This window comes from Myxocyprinus asiaticus, chromosome 41 (assembly GCF_019703515.2).
Source record: "Myxocyprinus asiaticus isolate MX2 ecotype Aquarium Trade chromosome 41, UBuf_Myxa_2, whole genome shotgun sequence".
NCBI classification, from domain to species: Eukaryota; Metazoa; Chordata; class Actinopteri; order Cypriniformes; family Catostomidae; genus Myxocyprinus; species Myxocyprinus asiaticus.
The window spans coordinates 3,497,568-3,519,595 of NC_059384.1; the positions used below are offsets into that span (position 1 = coordinate 3,497,568).

The window sequence follows — 22,028 nt, forward strand, 5'->3', positions numbered from 1 at the left end:
CCTCCGCCACCCAGATTGAGGCGTGTCACTACACCACCACGAGGACTTAGAGCGCATTGGGATATTGAGCATGCCAAATTGGGGAGAAAAACATATTCAATGTAGAAACGCCTTGATCTTTTCTGCTATGCTATGCTTCACCATAAAAATATATGTTTTTTCAGTGTGGTTAAGCTAGTAAAAGTCATTTTAGAGGTGTTTTTTTTTCTGGGTATGTCATTTTTTTTCTCTCTCTTGGTCTCAGTGGAAGAAACACTGGTTTGTTCTGACGGATCAGAGTTTGAGGTACTATCGGGACTCCATCGCTGAAGAGGTTTGTCTTTACAGCAGTAACCAAACCGTTGTGATTATCTCTGAACTGTTAACGCATTTTGCACGTGTGGCTGTTTGCTAATCTCCCTCAGGCTTCTGATTTGGATGGAGAAATTGATCTGTCCACGTGTTACGATGTGACTGAATTCCCAGTTCAAAGGAACTATGGCTTCCAAATTCTGGTGAGTGATGCTCTTGCCTAAATGGAAAAAACTTGTGCTTGTGAGGTATTGATGCTTGACAAGCATGTCTGCTAGACAGCAGTGGTATGTTTTCACACCTAAATAAAGCAGTGGTGATGTTTGCTGTAATCCTAACACTGTTCTTCTCTAAGTATTGTGTCATCACTAATGTCACCTGATCTGTCAACAGTCATAGCTGTGACATCATCACTTCTCTCTAAAATAACAGCTCTTCTGACAGGTCTAATACTCCTGTTGGATGTTTGTCCGTAAAATAATTTTTCCTCCACTATAGATTTATTTTATTGTGATGAGGGGTTTCTTTATGTCAGAAAGTGTTGGCACTGTAATCAATCTGACACAGATGAAAGTTCTCAATTAGTGGTGTTTGCTAAGGTAAGCATCACTATTACTATTGCTCATACTTTGGGTTGCTGATTTAAACAAGCGATTGTCAGATTTTCACCTGGTGGATGAAAAACAAATGGGTGAACAAAACATTGAAGGAGGGACATGAGCTATATAGGCTGCAAAAAAAATACTTTTAATCAGTATTTTTTCCTTGTTTTCCAGCAGGGGCGATTCTAGGATTTCAATCTTAGAGAGGCTTAGCCCCTAATGACATTATAATAGCCTATAATAAAAGTTTGTTTACATCATTCAAGATAACCAGCTAATATTCGGTCAGAATATTGTTATACCGCCTGAATAACCATTTTTGTTCTCCATTTATTAAGTTCAGAATTGTTCATTTTGGCATACATTGTATGTGCAAAAGTGCCACTTTTACGCCGGTGATTGGCAGCAAATTAACGTTTTCATGTGTTTTGAGTGAGTCATTAAACCATTGAGAAAGCACCGAGTCGTTCAGGACCGAAACGAATGCTGCCGCTGTTTAAAGAGCTCGCAGTGGGCGATCACACATATGCGTGCTCATTGTAAAGTCACAGATTTTTAGGGGGGCTCAGATTAAATTTAGGGGGGGCTGAAGCCCTTCTAAATATGGTCTAGCAACGCCTACGTTTTCCAGTAAGAATGTCTAAACCGCCTTAAAGCAAGATGAATTTACTTGAGAAGCAAATTTGTGTAACAAGATAACAAGACTTGCTTTCAGTGAATATATCTTGAATACGTTTATTTTTCTTACCTCATTGCCCCATTGGCATAAACCTCACTAAATATGGTTAGATTTGTACTTAAAACAAGGAATTTGCAAATGGGGTAAAAAAAAGAAATAAACAAAAAAATATATTTTAGTATAAGAGCTAACACTTTACAATAAAGTATATAATAAAGTATATAAAAAAAAATATATAATCGTTAGTTCATAATGCATTTACTAATATTAACATTTTAAACTGTATATTTTTGTACAGTAATTTGTATTTTATTATACACATTAAACATTAACCAAGATTAATAAGTACTGTAAAAGTATTGTTTATTGTTAACTAATATAGTTAACTAATGTTAACATATACAACATTTAAAATGCATTAGTGTATGTTGCAACAGGGTTCGAAATTAAGGGGGTTACTCGGGACAAAAATGCCCTAGAAATTCAAAATATGGGGGCAAAAAAATGCCCTTGTAATAAATTCTTCTGTTTTTGGGGGTTAACAACTGATATTCTATTATAGTCCTAGTTAAACGTATTATGGCATAAAATATGAATGAATGATTTTCATACTCTGAGTAAAAGGTAATCAATTTATTTATACAAATTCTCAAGATCAAGAATGAAATATTTGACCTAAACAGATGAGACGCAGTTCGTTTTAAATGATTAGAAAAAATTATGCCCTCATTAAGGTAAAAAATGCCCCTGAAAATCAAATCCGTGGGGCAAATATTGCCCATTAATGTAAAAAGTAAATTTCTGAAACTGTGTTGCAGTCAACATTAATCAAGATTAATAAGTGCTTTGAAAGTATTGTTTATTGTTAGTTTGTGTTATCTAATATAGTTAACAAATACAACCATATTATTAAGTTTTACCATTCAAGATATTCTCTGAGTTTGCAAAGGCAAGCACCACTAACATTTTCTTCAGAGTATCTTGCATGTAAAATGTAAAAGATTTTTGAAATAAACAAATGTTTGGTTTGACATGCTACTGTGTTGATTTATTAATAAAACTCTTGAGATGTACAGTATGAATGTAGGAATGAATGTTACATTTATGTAGCGCTTTTCTGACACTCAAAGAGCTTTACACAGTGAACGGGACTCTCCTCAACCACCACCAGTGTGCAGCATCCACCTGGATGATGCAATGGCAGCCATAGTGCGCCAGTACGCTCACCACTCACCAGCTATTGGTGGAGAGGAGAGAGTAGAGTTATAGAGCCAGTTAATGGATGGGGATTATTAGGAAGCCATGATCGATAAGGGCCAATGGGGGAATTTGGCCAGGACACCAGGGTTACACCCCTACTCTGGGATTTTTAATGACCACAGAGTGTCAGGACCTCGGTTTAAAGTCTCATCCGAACGACAGTGCCTTTTTACAGTATAGTGTCCCCGTCACTATACTGGGACATTAGGGCCTACACAGTCCACAGGGTGAGCGCCCCCTGCTGGCCTCCTGAATACCTCTTCCAGCAGCAACCTTAGTTTTCCCAGGAGGTCTCCCATCCAGGTACTGACCAGGCTCAACACTGCTTGGCTTCAGTAGGCAACCAGTCTTGAGCTACAGGGTGATATGGCTGCAGCAGTACTGTGCAATAGTTGAAAAATGTTCAACAATTATGCCATGGATCATTTTTATTCATCATTTCATTTCATACAAAGTGTAGTAAACAAAAAAAAAGTTCTGTGTCAAGTTCTGTCTCAATTTTCTCATCATATAATCCCAGAATGAAGCAGAAGATAGACAAATGTTTTTGTAAGTATTGTACATGTGATATTGTGTTGTTCATCTAGGTTGTAAATGGCAGTAGGTTTCCTGGTGCTTTTTTTAAAGTTATTTTAGCGATGTCCGAAATAGCGGAAAGCGTTGGCTGTCTCTGTGTACAGACAAACAGCAGGGGGTCAGTGTCAAGAAATGAATAACAACTGTAAATATAACTTCAGCCTGCTATATATATATATGTCTTAAAATGTAATGTTAAACACCTCTGTGCAGAGCGTTTCCTACATCTGTAGGATTCTAGTGTTTCACAGTGTTTACTTATAATTGTCTCTGCATAGATGGGACAGTAGAAAGTATTTTATCAACTCATTTAAGCTTTAAAAAATTATTATGCAGTAGCCACAAATGACTTGGAAAAATCATGGAAATACATTGGTCAAAAGGCAAACCCTGAATTTATATTCCATTGAACTTAACAGCAGTATCATGAAGCACTGAACTGAATAATATATCTCTGTCTCTTTTAGTTCTGCTTGCATGCATTTATATCACTGATCTCCACACTTCGCTTTTGACTAGATCAATCTTGTTCTTATCTTCCTCTCAGAGTAAAGACGGGGCATTCACGCTGTCTGCGATGACCTCTGGGATTCGTCGTAACTGGATTCAGGCCATTCTGAAGAACATGCGGCCCACTATTGCCCCGGATGTCACACGGTAAGTTTTAACATCATGTTTAGATTGAAAAGGACTAATTTCTTTTTTTTTATTTTTATTTTTTTTAAATCAAACGTACACATTTGACCAACATGACTGGCTGTCTATAAAACACTTGATTACATCTATAATGTCAGCTTCCATTTTTCCTGTTCTTTCCTGATTTTTCATCCCCCTAAATCCATTTAACTTGCATTTAAATGGTTACTCAAAAGCATCAACTACTCTCTTATTTTTATTGGTATTTCTTTTTCAGTCAGTTCCTAACTTATCTGTATCGTTCTTCTTTCTTTTCTTGCATTTTTCCTGCTCTGTCCCTGTGGCCACAGGAAAAACCTTTCACTGAAGCTTTCGGTTCTAATGCCCAGGTTGGCATTTCCTGTTCTTATTCTAACCCATGTGTGTGTTCGCTGTTATGTCAGAGCGGCACTTTAGTTATGTGCTTTTGTGATGTACTGGCTTCTGTCTGTCATGTCAGTAATGCCCGTGCTCGTTTGCTTGTGTCATGCAGACGTTTGTGATTGGTTAATAGTGATGTAACCTCACTGGTGACACTCTTGAATGTAAGATTGATGGATGGAGGGAGACAGAGATGGAATCTAGCAGCATTCTCGTTGTAAGCACGGTTATTTTGGGGCGTGCATTTGGTCGTGGGGAGGAGGTTACATACTGTATTTGTAGTAATAATTTTTGGTTGTTTGCTGTTGCTGCTGTTTTGTTTTTTGTTTGTTTGTTTTTGTTTTTTTACTTAATTTTACTATCAACAATAGTAATGAAAATAAACAATAGTTCTGCTGAGTCATATAGTTCATTAACCTAACTAGGACTGTCATGATTATGAAATTTGGCTGACGTTTAATTGTCATACAAATAACTGCAATTAACAATTTATTTGTCTGGTTTAGGGCTTGTCATGATTATGATGATTAATCAAATTGACTATTATCTTAAGGTGTATGTGTGCCTAATCATTAAGTCATTTATTCATATTTAATTAAAAGTATCTAAAAGGGGGTGCTATGTCGCAAAAAAAGTCCCTGGATACATACAGTTGAAGTCAGAATTTACATACACTTAGGTTAAAGTCATTTAAAACAAATTTTTTAACCACTCCACAGATTTAATATGATCAAACTATAGTTTTGGCAGGTTGTTTAGGACATCTACTTTGTGCATGGCACGAGTAATTTTTCCAACAATTGTTTACAGACAGATTGTTTCACTTTAAATTGACTATATCACAATTACAGTGGGTCAGAAGTTTACATACACTAAGTTAACTGTGCCTTTAAGCAGCTTGGAAAATTACAGAAAATTATTTCAAGCTTTAGGCAATTAGCCAATTAGCTTCTGATAGGCTAATTGGCTAATTAGAGTCAATTGAAGGTGTACCTGTGGATGTATTTTAAGGCCTACCTTCAAACTCGGTGCTTCTTTAGTTTGGTTTATCCTTGGGAGCAATTTCCAAATGCCAGTTTCCAAACACCACGTTCATTTGTACAAATAGTACATCAATAGCAGTCATCATACCGCTCAGAAAGGAGATGCATTCTGTCTCTTAGAGATGAACATAGTTTGGTGTGAAAAGTGCAAATAAATCCCAGAACAACAGCAAAGGTCCTTGTAAAGATGCTGGAGGAAACAGGTTGACAAGTATCTATATCCACAGTAAAACGAGACTTATATCAACATAACTTGAAAGGCTGCTCAGCAAGGAAGAAGCCAATGCTCCAAAACTGCTATAAAAAAGCCAGACTACAGTTTGCAAGTACACATGGGGACAAAGATCTTACTTTTGGAGAAATGTCCTCTGGCCTGATGAAACAAACATTTATCTGTTTGGTCGCAAATGGGTCTTCCAAATGAACAATGAACCCAAGCATACCTCCAAAGTTGTGGCAAAATGGCTTAAGGACAACAAAGTCAAGGTACTGCAGTGGCCATCACAAAGCCTTGACCTCAATCCGACAGAAAATTTGTGGGCAGATCTGAAAAAGCATGTGCGAGCAAGGAGAACTACAAACCTGACTCAGTTACACCAGTTCTGTCTGGAGGAATGGGCCAAAATTCCAGCAACTTATTGTGAGAAGCTTGTGGAAGGATACCCAAAATGTTTGTCCCAAGTTAAATAATTGAAAGGTAATGCTACCAAATACTAACAAAGTGCATGTAAACTTTTGACCCACTGGGAATGTGAAGAAAGAAATAAAAGCTGAAATAAATCCTTCTCTGTACTATTATTCTGATATTTCACATTCTTAAAATAAAGTAGCGATCCTAACTGACCTAAGACAGGGAATGTTTTCTACGATTAAATGTCAGGAATTGTGAAAAACTGAGTTTAAATGTATTTGGCTAAGGTGTATGTGAACTTCTGACTTCAACGGTACGTCAGGCGTATAAGGTATCATTTGAAAGCTTAGAATCTGGACTTTTGAGAGATGACCATTACCTCTGCATTTATGTTACATAAAATAACAAAATAAAGCCTGAAAACATGAAACAGTTTATTTTGATGCCCTTATACCACAGTTTGAAAGATTTTCAAAAGAATCCCAAAGTGAAATATGAGTTCTGTAAGACATTAAAAGCAAATGTCTCTTTTATGTGCCAGTCACTGCTGCTGTAAGCCCCACGTAGCCAAAAACGTAATATCTGCTTCTACTTATATATATAATATATAATATCTACTTATCTATACAATGAGCCGTTTTTTACTTGTCTGTGAGCTTGCTTGTTTGAATAATCCAATCTTATATCTTAGATGTCCAGAACAAAATATGCTATACAGCAAATCATCGCAAAAATATGAAATCAGCTATTGATTATAAAACGCTGTGTACAGTCACAAAGGGTGGAGGGATCTCAGCTTTCTAATGACACCTAGATTGAGCTTCTAGTCCACTCAGAGGCCGAGAAATTTGATGAAACAATGTGGGTGTTGCATGAACTGAAAATTAGATTCAGTCTATGGACAAGCCCATCTGCGAAGGCTAAAATGCGTTAGAGCGCCACATACATTACAGATCTGCATTTTGTGATAATTTATCTAGTACTTGCTGCCATCTAGTGGAATAAAATAAGAATTTTTGGAGGGAGATAGACTGAACAGAACCAGAATTACATGCTTGCAAATTTAGGATAATACAAATAAGATATTTTTTTCTTTATTTTATTATATTAATTATAAGATTGTAAACATATACAATATTATTTATGAATAAATTGTCTTTTTTTATTTGGCTCTTTTTTTGAAAGTGAGACACATTTTTGGCAATTAGTCCACACAGTATGTGTAAAAGGTGACCTTTTAAATTTTAAGTGTGAAAAATTGCAGGCGGCAGCCCAAAAATGCCCCAGAGTTGAAGAGGTTAAAACATGGAACATATTGCACAAGGGTAGACCGACATGAAAAATTCGATCTTAAATATTAAAATATTTCCAAATACTTAAAACACGTCTCTCTCTTACTGTACTCTGTTAACTTTACATTTACACTGTTGTTTTTGAAACCCAACTTGAATATGATATTATATTGCATTACATTATATTACATTATACTACATTATGCAGTAGTCTTTTTTTTTTTTTTTCTGTTCGAAAATTCTTAGCTTTCTCATTTTAATTTAAGGCTCTCTGATTAAACCCACATGCCCTTATTTCGCATTCAGGAAGACCTTTGAGATTCTGTGTGTATTTAAAAATATGCTTCTTCATTCTATCATCTCCACAGAAATGAAGCGAGCATCATCTCCTCTGTGTCACTGTGTGTATGAACCTGCAACGATCAAAAACATTTTCCATTACGCAAATGTTAAATAAAAGTGAAACCGAAACACTTTGCATTCACTATCAAAAGCCTAGCTTATATTTCTCTGGAAGTTTGGCGTGAACCACCCCAGACGTCATGCACAAAAGAGCACTTCACAAGCGGTTTATCTTTACACACTCTTCAAGTGTGCTCACTTAATGGAATGACACCGGAAAATGAGAGACAAAAGTGCTGCGTTTATGGCATTTCTATATTCGCTTATGCTTAATACACTTTTTGGACAGTAAAATGTGATTTGGATTTGAATTGCGCGAAGTTATATATAAAAAATCGTGATCAGGTGAAAGCCTAACTGTAGTTGATTTACGGTTGTCAAGCAATGGATCAACTTGCTGATTTAAGGATGTGTGATCAAAGGTATATGAGCTATTTTACAGTGGCTTCAAACATGGCTCATTCAATCATATTTTAAAACTATAATCTGTTATCTGTTAATCTTTATTATAAAACTGATTGGATGTTCACAACTTCACACCTCATCAGTTTCTCTCTCTCACTCGTCGCCATGTTACGCCACCTCCTTCTGTAAAGGAGATGAAAAAATAGCATTGCATCAGTGGCCGGTTTTTGAACGTGCTCTGACAGCGGTTGAATGCCAAGCAGTGACCATGTAGTTTTCCTCACCCTACTAACCATTTTAACCATTTCAGACAGCTGTTACACATTTCTTTCCTTTAAAAAAAAACTTCTGTCTTCTCAGTACCCTTCCAGAGGAGCGAAGTAGATCAAATGTGGAACAAAACTTCATCCAGCCCTCTCCAAACTCTTCACAACTCTCTAACAGCTCTGGAGTTGAAGCCCAAAGGTCACATGATGACATCACAGACTTAGCTCCTCCCCCTGAGCAACACAAGAGCCGCATCTCCAAGCGAGAGGGTCGGTCGAAAACCTTCGACTGGGCCGAGTTTCGCCCAGGACAGGAAAATGAGAATGCTCGACCCTCAAGGAAGAGGGCAGATACTTCAGTCATTACCTCCACATCATCTCCCTCCTCATCTGCTTCCTCTCCTATCTCTAGTTCCAACTCTTCTCTGACATCCACATCTACTACTATCACCAGCCATACTGACAAATTGTCACAACGAGATGAAGAAGAATTGGTGCAGGATTATATGTGCCAAGAGCACAATCATCAGACCACACTTACCTCATCTGTGTCCGAGCCACCTTCAAAGCTCCCCCATAAAATGCCACAAGAACAGGCGAGAATAGATGTAGACCAAACCAGAGACACGCAGGAGGTCAATGGTCGTCGAGTGGCCCACAGAAACTCTGACGTCCAAGTAGAGATCGAGCAGAGGTGGTATCAGGTGGAGACCACGCCCCTCAGAGAAGAAAAGCAGGTGCCAATCACTGGCAGCTCCGCCCCTAACACCTCAAATGCACCTGTTGAAGAGAGGCTCCTCCCACAAGAGCCAACCATCATACTGGAAAAGGAGGTTGGTAGCTTCACTGACATGAATCAAGTGAAAGGGCCTTAAAGAGATGGTTCACATATTCTTATTTTGTTTACATTTGTATTTGATATTGATTGATAAGTTCTGAAACATGTTCTCTTTTAGAATCATATAAAAGCATATTACGTTCCTTTGATCTTGTTCCACAGTTGGGTCAGGCACAAAAGGAGCTGGCCAGACTCCAACAACAGAACAGCGTCTTGCAGGAACAACTACAGGATGCTCGTGGGAGAGAGCAAAATGCCCGAGAAGGATACATACTACAGGTAGAAAAAAGAAACAAATCTGTAGTCTTTTGTAGTTTTGTCGCTCTTGCTAATTGATTTCTATACTAATATATTTTTGGGTATTAATGGAACTTCAGCATGTCTAACTGATCTGTTGTGTCTTTCTTTCCCTGGGCTCTGACTGGGCTTTGGTTAAAATGCTCATAACCAAACAATAAATTTGACAAAAATAAGAAATGTAAAATCCTGACAAGCTTTCTGCTGTGCTTTTCTACTCCTAGTGTGTTCAGGCATGTGTTTTTGTTGTTTTTGTCGTCTTGTCGTTCTTTCATTACATCATTTTGAGTGATGGTACCTTTGTTTTGGTAATTTTTCTATGGTCTTCAGTTCTTTTAGTTTCTGTCTTACAATCTGGTCTTGTGTTACTACTTGTCTTCCATTTTGGGCAAATGAACCCTTTAAGTTTCCTGTTGTTGTTTGTCTGCACAATAGCATTGTATTATTCAGCCAACCAACAAGTTTGCATTTCATAGTTGCATTTCATAGTTTCACTTTAGTTCCTCCTTAGATAACACATTTTTCTTTTGTGTCATTTAAATTTTTCCTTTTGTCCATCTGTGATGTCATCTCCAAAAAGCACAGTGGAAAGCTTGAGTAAGTACATAACTTCAGAAATTAATCTCTCAGCGTTCCTGGATTCCACAGCCCAGAAGATGTTGAGCATCATGTATGTGGCCGTAAAAGAGAAGACTTCCTGTTACTAATTGCACTTTCCTTTTAATCTCTTAAAGAGTGACACAACCACTGCAAAGCCTTCATCTGATGCAGCTTCAGCCTTGGTTCACCGAGCACCATTGAAGCGCCTCAACAAGCTGAACCAGGATCTGAAGGCTGAGCTAGAGTCCCAGCGATGGAGGCATGATAAGGCCCATCAACAAGTGAACAGCTTAAGACGTAGCTACAGTGAAGCGCAAGATATAATCGGCCACCATGAGGCTGAAATCGAAGCCTTGGAGGAAAAACTAAGAGTTGCTATGGAGGAGATTGTAGCGAGTGAGCAGGCAGTGGCACGAATGCGTAGCGAACTGAAAATGGAGCGAGTTCGCTGTCACGAACGCGAGGAGGAACGGACTCGAAATGAGGGAACTTTGCGAACACAGTTACGAGAGAGTGAGGAACGTCTTCGGCAAGTAGAAGCCAGTCTTCTAGAGAAGAGCCAGGAGCTGAGAAAGCTAGAGCAGCAGCAAGCTTTGCAGAGAGACCAGCACAGTGAGGTGCAGAGACTACAAGAAAGACTAACTGAGGCCACTGGATGTCTTATTGCAATGGAAGAGGCTCAGACTCTGAGAGAAGAACGAGAGAGGAAAGAGCAGCGATGCCTGGAGGAAAAACATGAGCGAGAACGGCAGGGATTAACCAGGAGGTTGGCAGAATCTGAAGAGAAGAGGCGAGAAATAGAGGAGCAGCTGCAAGAGACACAAGAACAGGTGGAGGCACTGCTGAGAGGGAGTGGTGGGTTGGAAAGTGTGGGACTTAGAGAGGAGATGCCTCGTCTTCAGCAGGAGTTGGAGGCACAGATTGATATGGTAGAAATGTTGCGCGAGAACGTGAGGAGGCTGGAGGAGGAACGTGACCAACTTACATGCCGCTGTCAGGAACTCCTCAATCAAATAGCAGAGGCTGACCGGGAAGTGGGGAAACAACAGGCACGTTTAACAACAGTGGAAACAGACTATTATTCTCTTGAGAGTTCATATGAGCGTGTCTCTGAAGAATTTTCTAGGATAAGTCAGGTGCTACAAGAGAAGGAAGAGGAGGTGAAGCAGACGAAGGAGATGTATGAGCAGCTAATCAGACAGAAAGAGCAGGATTTGAGTGAGGCCCTCATTAAAATGGCCGCCTTAGGTAGCAGTCTGGAAGAAACTGAACTTTGCTTGCAGCAAAAAGAGAAACTTCTTTCTAAAATGGAGCATGACTATCCAGGGCTGGTAAAGTCCCGCAGAGCAGAACAGGAGCTGCAGGCAAAACTAGTGGTTGCAGAGGACAGGATCGCTGAGTTGGAAGAACACCTTGACGCCTTGCGACTCGGATTTGTGGATCTCAAGATACGCCGTTGCCGCTCACAGGAAGATATGCTAGACGGTTTGAAGGAGATGCAACAGGATGCCTTGTCATCCTCAAGTCCTTCCCAACTTACGCTCGCGAGAAGCAGCTCAGAGACAGAAATGTCCTTTGTAAAGAGGCAGAGGATTTGTTTTTCCTCCATTCAGTGCCAATCATATCAGCAGTCAGACAAGTTTCAAACAGAAAGTACGTCTTTGGATCTGATGCAAGATCTGACCCTGGACCATATGCATGACATGAGCATGTCCCAAGATAGTAGTGTAGGCAGTGTAAGTTCATTTCAACAGTGCAGAGATCCAGAGAAGTTCATCTCCATCATACATGCTCTGGAATCCAAGCTGTTGGCCACAGAGGAGAAGCTCAGGCACCTCACGGAGAAGATATGGGAACAGCCTGATCGTTCAGAGTTGCAAGAACAAATGAGCACCAGATCTACCATGGAAGACTGTACGACTAAACCCTGTGAGGAATTACCTATGGATGAAACCAGTCAGGAATCCCTCAACACAACTTTTGTTGAGCAAGAAAATCGAGTCTTAAGTGATGACTATAAGAAAGCCTTGGCATTGGTGGAGTCTTGCACAGAAAGAGTTCGAGAAATTCTCAGCAGTCAGAATGACATCAGCAATTCTGAATCTCTCATTTGTGTTCTTACAGAAGTAAAACAATGTCTCATTTGTGCCACCATGCACATGAGGCAGGGCGGCATGTTCTATGAGGTGTGTCAGACCTCTGTGGTCCCAGATATGGATTCGGAGTCACTGAAGGAAAGTATAAAGCACTTCGCTAGAACATTAACATTTGAGGCTGAAGTTCTGGAGAGGATGGGCTTCTCTCTGCAGGAAGTGAACTCTGATATTATGTCAGCCCTCAACTCCATTCACAAGGATGCAGAAAACATCAAGAAGAGCTCTAATAGCTGTCTCTCAGTCGTGTATGTGGATATACTTACCAGAAAACTTATGTTGGAGACCATGTTCGTGGCAGAGGTGAACAAGACCGCTGCTAATTCAGGTAACCTAGCAAATATCCCCTTTTCGCAGGATGTCATCAAAAATGCCTGCATTAGTGCAGAGCTTGCATATTCCCTTCAGAATCTAACAATGAATTTCCAGGACAAATTTGATGAGCTTCAAAGGGACTTGGTCAAGGTAAATGAGACCTTGAAGCAAAGGGACATGGCTCTGAAAGAAGCTGTTAGCACATCAAAGCGTGCTCATATTGAAAGCATGGCCGCAAGTAATAGCAGTGAGTGTTGTTTTGCTGATGTCACCTCTACTGAACTTGCCCCCTATATGGAGCAGATTGAGATAGAGGAGGCTCGGAGCTTAGCGGCAGAGATTGTACACCAACACTTATCAGACAGTGCTAAATCTGAATCACATCTGCAGATAGGTGGGGAAAATCTCATTGCTGAGCTCAAGAAGCAAGCCAAAGCCCTCCATAGTCTCTCTCAGGAGATTGAGAGGATCTGTGAGGACAGAGAAACCAGGTCTCTCTCTGGACTTGCAAAAGCCATTCAGACAAGTTCATGGCACGGTGACTCTAGAATTCTAACCTGCAGCTCAGTTTGCATGCAAGAGGCATTGATGCAGGCACAGGTTGCGTATGTTGCTTGCAGGTTGAAAGCTGGTCACACAAGGGAACTGTCTCTTTGCCAAGAGACTAGCCGCAACATGGCGGCACTGGTCCAGGAACACGCTGAGAGTGTTGCGGCCATTCAAAGGCACTACCAGAGCTGTTTGGAGAAAGAACATCTCAGCTTCACTGGGACTATCAGCTCCTTGCAGGAGGAGAATGACATGCTACGAGGGGAACTATCTTATAAGCTGAGGGAGCTTATGGAGCAACGGCAGAACCTAACCCAGTTGGAAGAGGCGTTTCATAGGGATAAAGAGGAGCTGAAGAGCAGGCATGCAGATGAGATGGGCAGAGCAAAGCAAGACCAGATAGCTCGGGAGATGGACCTTATGGAACGTGTTACTACCAGCCAAAGCCGGCTAGAGACCCTGCTGCTAGAAATGGAAGACGCTGAGCTGAGGCACAAGGAGCACGTCAGAGAACTGGAGCAAGAATTTCGGGGCAAGGTCCAGCAACTAGAACAATCAAACAGAGAGGAGCTCCACAAGCTCCAAGAATGCTACAGTCGGACCATCTGCTCAGTGGAGGAGAGGAGCAAGAGAGTGGAGAAAAAAGAGGAGGCTGGTGCCACGTTAAACACAGTATGTCTTATGGAGGAGGGAGATGGATCTGGTCAGGCCGTGTGCAGGGATTTGGAGTCCCTGCTGAGAGTCCAGGAGCTGGAGATGCAGTTGAGCAGAATGAGAGAGGAGCTGCAACAGAAACCATTGGATGGAGATCTCACCAGCCTGAAGGAGAAGTACCAACGAGACCTGGACAGCCTCAAGGTTTAACTTTACATCTTCAAATTTAATGTCACACCTGTTCACCTCCATGACGCCTGTTTGTAGGATCCTCAGTAGTGCATTGCTGTAAGTTTGGGTTGCAGTGGTTTTAGCTGATTCAATAAAAATGACAATCCCACCTGTTTATTTGAGTATTTGTACAATTGTTAATTTTGCCAGATTACAGCAGATATGTATTGGCTGTTTTAAGTCAAAAGTTGTATTTATTTTGTGCGTTCTGGATCATTCTCTGCTGGTATGACCACTGCAATCCTGTAGCCTCATAACCACAATGCTTTCCCATTTCTTCTAAACCCTACGCTGTAGTACGCATTAGAGGTTTTAAGATTACACAAAGTGGACATGAGCACCACCATAATTCCAGACACACTGACCTAAAGCAAATAGCTTTGTTTGTATCATTGTCTCCTGTACTAGTGTGAGTGTTTAAATGCATGAATTTGATGCTCTAGTTAACCCCTATCATTCACGCTTTTCCATCACTTCCCTGTGTTTTCTGTCATATCTCACACCTCATGCGCATAGGTTGAAATGACAAACAGGGTTATTCCAGTTGTTACCTTAAGTGCCACCCAACCCTGTTCGCCATTTCTGCAGTCTCAGATATGTGCCAACATCATAGTTGTCAGAAGTTAGCATATCTGTGTAGAGAGGCTGGGTAAAAATATAGATTTTCTGATTTATTGCGATCTTTATTTGATTATATTAATTATATCTAGAAATCAGTGTGTTAATGTGAACCCTTTTTAAAGTGGATTTGTGAACAGTCTTCAAAATTAACATCACTCATCTCTAATAACAAGTAAAAACTGGATTTGTCGCATAAATAAAATGCAATTTTACCACCATCAAGCCATAATATTTTAGTAATACACCAATTTCTTTCATGTCATTGCAAAATTGACATTGTAACCAAAATGCACTTCATATTGGATCAAATTCAAATCTAACCCTAACCCCTTAAAACCTTACCCTAATCTAACCCTAATCCTTGAATTGAGAACTTTAAATCAGAATTAATTTAAATCAAGAAATCAATGTCAAAATCCAGCCCTAGTAATGCTAAGCTTCTCCTCTTTGTTGAGTTTACGTGTGTTTGGCATGTGTTTTGTGATCATATGTTTGATGTGGAACGTAGGCAACATGCGAGCGTGGATTTGCAGCAATGGAGGAAACTCATCAGAAGGTGATCGAAGACATTCAGAGGCAGCACCAGCGAGAGATCCGGAAACTTCTAGAGGAGAAAGAAAGACTGCTGGAGGAGGAAACTAATGCCACTATTGCTGGTAATGAAAGCATCATTGTACATAAGATTATATGAGTAATACTTTATAATCATTGATGAGGAATACTCTTATCATTGCTTAATAGGGTTAGGAACCGAGAACCGGTTCCTGTTCAGAACCAGAATCGTATGATCTTCGTGACTTTCGTTTACGTTAACGGTTCTGCAGCGTGTAATTTTCCGCCGATGTGGCTGGAACACCATCCTCAAATACTCTGACAGTGTTTCCAGCAGCGTATCTCTACAGCAGTGCTGCCCTCGACTGACTCTGCAGCGTTAAAACACACAGGTCTACCAGTGTATTTAATTCCCAATCGAACGAGTCTTGAGCCGGCTCTTTTTACAGCGTGAAACATATGCGCTTCTGGGACAGTTCAATTCCCGAAATAATTATTCAAAGGAGCCGGTTCTTTTGAATCAGCAGCGCAAAACATATGGTGCTTCCAGTATACAAGTAATCTTATACTGATGTGCAAGTTATGAATGTCCAACTCGAAATTAAATAAGAATTGTTGAAGTCTCACAAGCCTGAAGTGCCACATTAGGCTACAAAACACAGTCTAAACTGTGTCTGGAACTGTTACTGTTTATTTAATGATGAGCTGTGAGACTTAAATCAAGCAGTGCAGTTACTGACTGGTTGTTCATATCACAATGTATAACTGAAGATACACAAGTTTTGTTGTAATAAGAGGAATTTAATAAAATAATAACTGAATTAATGAAATATGCCATCACATTTCATGTTGGTTTAGATTTCTTTATTTGAAATAAAAGTAAGGATCTGTTATTGGATTGTATTTATGTCTCTAAAAAGTCTGCAAACACACTTTTTACAAGAACTGTATTACATTTATTTCTGATTGGTTATATCCGCTCTGTACAAATCTGAAATGATCTCATTATTTGGTAACAGAGAGCAGAGGGTAGTAAATGCAATAAGAATTGCATTTCTCATTTCTAAATAATTATTTAAAAAAAAAAAAGTACTAAAAGAATGACTGGAATCGTTACTGGAACCGCTAAGGAACCGGAATCGTTAAGAGGAACCAGAATCGTCTTAATTCCTTACGATTCCCAACCCTATTGCTTAATTTGTTAGAAGTATGTTTATCTGACGTCTATATGAGACCTGCTTGAAGGGTTTGACGGCATTATTGATTATAGGTGTCACACATGTCTGTTTATGTGTGTGCAGCAATTGAAGCCATGAAAAACGCTCATCGAGAGGAACTGGGGAAAACGCAGCGCACGCAGATGAGTGGTGTGAGCGCAGACATCCTAGAACTGCGCAGACAGTATGAGTGAGTGGATATGTAGAAGATTACCGTAACTGCACACATCACTCTTGTTTCTTCTTAGATTTGTTTAAGTGTGTATGTGTCCTGTATGTAGAGAGGAGCTGCAGTCTATCTATCGTGAGCTGGAGGTATTATCTGAGCAGTATTCCCAAAAGTGTTTAGAGAATGCACATCTGGCTCAAGCGCTGGAGGCAGAGAGACAAGCTTTGGGGCAATGCCAGAGAGAGAACCACAAACTACACACACACAACCAGGTAAACCAACATCAAAATGGGGACGTCCTCTTTACTTGCATTGTTCTTTAATCATGATCGTTAATCGTAACCCTAACTTTTGAAATTTTAGATTTGAATTAAGAACTTGTGTGTGTGTTTGTGTGTAAGGATTTAAATCATCGTCTGAATGAGGAAATCACTCGAATGCACTCCTGCGTCAGTGGAAACAAAGCAACTTCCTCTCTTACTCAGGGCAAAGACATCTATGAACTGGAGGTACAATACTCACAACAAAATCTCAGGTGTCTGAATTATCATTAAGTATGACACACACAAACATACTAACTGTAAATGTTTGTATGTTGCAGGTTTTGTTGCGTGTAAAGGAGTCAGAGATACAGTACCTGAAACAGGAAATAAATTCTCTCAAAGATGAGCTACAGTCAGCACTTCGGGTAATAAACACAAACATGAATCCACCTGAAATCAAAATTGATCCCATTTACTGTCTGATCATGCTAGTGTGTTTTGATGTCTGTGTATTATGTAGGATAAGAAGTATACATCAGATAAATACAAAGACATTTACACGGAGCTGAGTATCGTGAAAGCTAAAGCTGATTGTGACATCAAAAAGCTGAGAGAGAAACTATTGGCTGCTACTGAAGCGCTCGGTGAATTAGACACTGAGGGAGGAGCCGTTACCACTGGATACGGTGAGACATTTAGAGTCGAAATGAACTCAAATTGACCCTATTTACTTTCTTAAGATACAACATTTATTAGTGCATGTTATTCTCAATAAAAATGTCTGTCTTCGTAATCTGTAATCAAAATGGAATAACTCTCTCCGCCATGCAGTCTTTTGTTAATGTTATCCAATAGCTACATTGTAAATGCTGTAATTTAATGCTGATTAACAGTAATGTAATTATGCATTTTTGCAGAACTATATCACGTGGTACCTTGCACATATTGTGGCAGTTCTGAGGTGAAACAGTGTCCACTGAGTGACGCTAAAAGCGAGTTCAATATTCTTCCAAACAGAATAGATTTTTTGGTTAACCTTGTGCGACCCGTGTTGTATTTTGGCTTCGCTATATGCAATGCATCATTTAATTTCATTTAAACTGACTGATATTAGTTAAGGAGACTCTGTGCTGTCAGTAAAGGGTTAAACTTTCGACGCACGGAGTCATGTGACAAAACAACATGGCGGCAATCCCAGAGGAGTTTGGGTTTGGTTGAAATGCCAACAAAGCTACATCTGGTAAGAAACCTAATTACGTTTTTATATTTGAAACCTGTTTGAGTCAAAAGATTAGAGTCTCTATTTTCATCCAATATCCCATTTTAAAAATGTGAACGATTTATCGTAAAATGGCACACTGTTAAACACAACGACCACATTTGTGGACTGTATGCTCAGTTTCAGTAAAATGATCCGTTATATATTTACTGTGCATTATCACATTGAGAATTAATGTATGCATCCAAAAACTGAAAAATGTTGCTTTCAGAGGCTTATATGGAGTTAGGATAAAAATAAGGTGCATTTTAAACTGTTCTGAGACCAGTGAAGACAGACAGCACACTGGAGATTAAGTCATTCACTAAATAGGGAGCAAGGGAGCATCCTATAGCTCTCTATGCAGTTAAGTGTATTCACTCCTAAAATCTGATCAAAAGTTCAGTTTCAGGCTGCAGATGATGTTTGGATCACTCAACATGTTTGACAGACATGTGACAATGATAATCAGTACATAGATTCAGAATTTATAATGTATCATTTTATTTTAATGTGGTTGGCAGTGATTGGATGATGCTGGACATTACTTACATCAGAATTAATTATGCTAATTTCTGATGTAATGTCTGTAACGTCTCAAAAACATGAATAACCAACAATGCTGGAAACATAATAAACAATTTGATGCTCGGGTCTCAGGAGGTTAATGCTCGATTGAGTTTTAAATCAACAAAACCGACCTCCCTACCCTAAATCTAACCGATAGGGTCAAAAAACAAATATGAGATGAAAGACGCAAGTAACATCTTTTTGTGGTGCTTCTATGACACTTTCAGCTCACGTGTCGACTCGTGTGCTCTTCAGGACTCGTACTCCAGTCCTTTACATCAAGTGCAACGCTCTATCAATTGAGCTACCATGCAATTTAATCACCTTTGAACAAGCTTGTAAATGTAGTTGGTTATGTGATGCAAGCGTTAAAATGAGTCATGCACTATAGTAAAAGTGTTTAGATGTCATAAGATAGTATTGTGTGAGGAACAGGGTGAATAGTATGTTTTTATGAACTGATAATCTGCCGTTTTACTCGTGATTTGTACGAAAGTGAATAAAGTCGTTGTTGTAGCACCTCTAGTGTTCATTTCACCGTGATAGGTACAACGCACCATGTAAAAATCGTTTGCAAAAATGTAGATATCATAACACGATTCTGTGAGATTTTATGTATTTGTGTTTGTTGCAGATATCATGAAGTCGAAGAGTAACCCTGATTTCCTGAAGAAAGAAAGGTCCAGACAGTTACGCGAGGTCAGGTCAAAGGTGAGCATTCAGAGACTATGACCTTGTTTCCACCTGGTATTAAGATGCATTTCAGCCGATCACATGTGATCAGCGCTCAATACAGGTCTAAACGGGGTCTAAAACGTTTTGTGATTGTATCACAAAAACCACATACAAATGTGGTAAAAAACGCATTTGACCAGATCGCGTTTGAGGTGTAAACGCTAATCCGTCGTGTATGCGTCCCGGCAGCAGCGAAGCGCCACCCCTCACCTGTCAGTCAACCACTGCACTAAAACAAATGTTTAAACTTTGCTATTTACGAGCGACTTTAAATGGAAATAACCGTCCGATCGGAAAATTTTAAAAAGTGGATACATACACAATCACAAGAGCTTCACACGGCTCTTCTTTAGTGTGTCTGATTTCAACACAGATGACAAGCACGAACACTTAAGCTCCTTTAATACAGGTAATCCAAAATAACAGATAATTCTCCTCTGGGAGAAACAGCGTACCATTTTTTTCACTCTTTCTTTGTTTTTTCTGACTTTATTGCGCTTTATTATCATGTAGTAACACACTGATACAGTGATTGATGTATGTTGTTATGAATCAGAGACCCTCCCCTCCAAATCTGATCAAGTGGTCACAGGAGATGCATTTAAACAACCAGGTGTAAACAGCGATGTTTATCACCTGACCACATGTGATCTGATCACCCGAGACGCATCGTAATACCAGGTGGAAATGGGGTCTTTGTGTCTAAATGTGTCATGCACACTTTGTCATTTTCAACTGTTGAGTGTATTAATATTCCTGTAGATTCATGTGCAAAAATTACATTGGTTGTGTATGTTTATGTGCTGTGAAATGTATGTATGGAAACTGTACACATGTATTTGCGTGTATGTGTCCTCACATGTATACATTACCCTGTCAGGCAGAGAGTGAGGGGTTGGTTGGGGATAGCTGACTGCTGTGACCCCGTCTGGTTCACCAGGTAAAGCAGGTATATAGAGAGTTTGAATCCTGCATGAGGCCTCACTGTTTGAAACGCACCTGCAACTTTACCTGGTTTTGGCAGGTTGACTCATAACCAGCACAGATTAATTTTACCTGAACGTTATGTGTTCTTATTGTTTTCCTTTTGCTTGTGACCTTTGTATGATTTCGTTGTTGTATTTTAAGTGGTCTGTCTTTAGCCCTATTTTGACGTAATTGTTTCTCAGTGTGACGTCTACAAAAGAATACAAACCTCATGCATTTGAACTGCAATTAAAGGGATAGTTCACTCAAAAGTGAAAATTCTGTCATCGTTTACTCACCCTCATGTTGTTCCAAACCTGTTTGACTTTCTTTTCTCTGTAAAACACAAAAAGAGATGTTAGGCAGAATGTTAGTCTCAGTCACCATTCAGTTTCATTGAATGGGAAAGAGCAGCGTCAACATTCTTCAGAAATGTCTCCTCTCGGGGGCCTGGGTAGCTCAGTGGTAAAAGACGCTGGCTACCACCCTTGGAGTTTGCTAGTTCGAATCCCAGGGCATGCTGAGTGACTCCAGCCAGGTCTCCTAAGCAACCAGATTGGCCCGGTTGCTAGGGAGGGTAGAGTCACATTGGGTAACCTCCTCATGGTCGCTATAATGTGGTTCGTTCTCAGTGGGGCGTGTGGTGAGTTGAGCGCGGATGCCGCGGTGGATGGCGTGAAGCCTCCACACGCGTTATGTCTCCGTGGCAACGTGCTCAACAAGCCACGTGATAAGATGCGCGGGTTGATGGTCTCAGACGTGGAGGCAACTGGGATTCATCCTCCGCCACCCGGATTGAGGCGAGTCACTACGCCACCACGAGGACTTAAAAGCGCACTGGGAATTGGGCATTCCAAATTGGGTGAAAAAAAGAAAAGAAATGTCTCCTATTGTGTTACACAGAAGAAAGTAAGTCTTAGCAGTAGTTCAAAATGCTTTTTAGGCCACGACTCAGGAAAAAAAATACATGATATTTCCACTACCGACATAAAGGAAATGCAGAATAGCACCTGCAAATGCTGGAATTACCTCACGTCCCCATTTAAAACAATTACTGTCTGAATGGGACTTTGTGTGTGCTGCTTTTAATGTATCTTGTAAGTTAAAGTGTGATTGCTGTGTGTTATGGAACTTAAAGGGATATTTAAAGGAATATTACGGGCTCAACCGACAGCAATTGTGGCATAATGTTGATTACCACAAAAAAGTTCTTACTCGTGCCTCATTTTCTTTAAAGAGGTTACAGTGAGGTGCTTACAATGCAAGTGAATGGGGCCAATTTTTGGAGGGTTTAAAGGCAGAAATGTGAAGCTTATCATTTTATAAAAGCACTTACATTAATTCTTCTGTTAAAACTTGAGTATTAATTGAACTGTGAACTGTACAAATCAATTTGGCTGATTTGGGTATTTGTCCCGGAATTTAAAAAACATGTTTATTATTATTATTATTTAGTGAAATGTGGTAATAAAGAATCATGTGTCCCATTGAAGTGCTGTGTACTTCTTGAAGGCAATGGGACTGATCTAATAGTGTC

The 22,028-nt window shown here is 39.7% G+C and overlaps 1 protein-coding gene across 3 annotated transcripts in view; it reads left to right on the top strand.

Moving 5' to 3' along the window:
* LOC127432140 (uncharacterized) overlaps positions 1 to 22,028 on the top strand; it is a 94,370-nt gene that overhangs the window by 67,894 nt on the left and 4,448 nt on the right. For 2 of the 3 annotated variants that reach the window (XM_051682979.1, XM_051682980.1), the window contains 13 exons: positions 245 to 313; positions 405 to 494; positions 3,956 to 4,065; positions 8,598 to 9,336; positions 9,504 to 9,620; positions 10,373 to 14,113; positions 15,270 to 15,417; positions 16,615 to 16,720; positions 16,812 to 16,971; positions 17,101 to 17,208; positions 17,301 to 17,387; positions 17,483 to 17,648; positions 19,425 to 19,501. In XM_051682979.1, the coding sequence (XP_051538939.1) occupies positions 245 to 313; positions 405 to 494; positions 3,956 to 4,065; positions 8,598 to 9,336; positions 9,504 to 9,620; positions 10,373 to 14,113; positions 15,270 to 15,417; positions 16,615 to 16,720; positions 16,812 to 16,971; positions 17,101 to 17,208; positions 17,301 to 17,387; positions 17,483 to 17,648; positions 19,425 to 19,501 (5,718 nt within the window). Of the gene's footprint in view, positions 1 to 244; positions 314 to 404; positions 495 to 3,955; positions 4,066 to 4,394; positions 4,434 to 8,597; positions 9,337 to 9,503; positions 9,621 to 10,372; positions 14,114 to 15,269; positions 15,418 to 16,614; positions 16,721 to 16,811; positions 16,972 to 17,100; positions 17,209 to 17,300; positions 17,388 to 17,482; positions 17,649 to 19,424; positions 19,502 to 22,028 lie in introns of all 3 variants that reach the window. The other variant, XM_051682978.1, reaches the window with a different exon arrangement.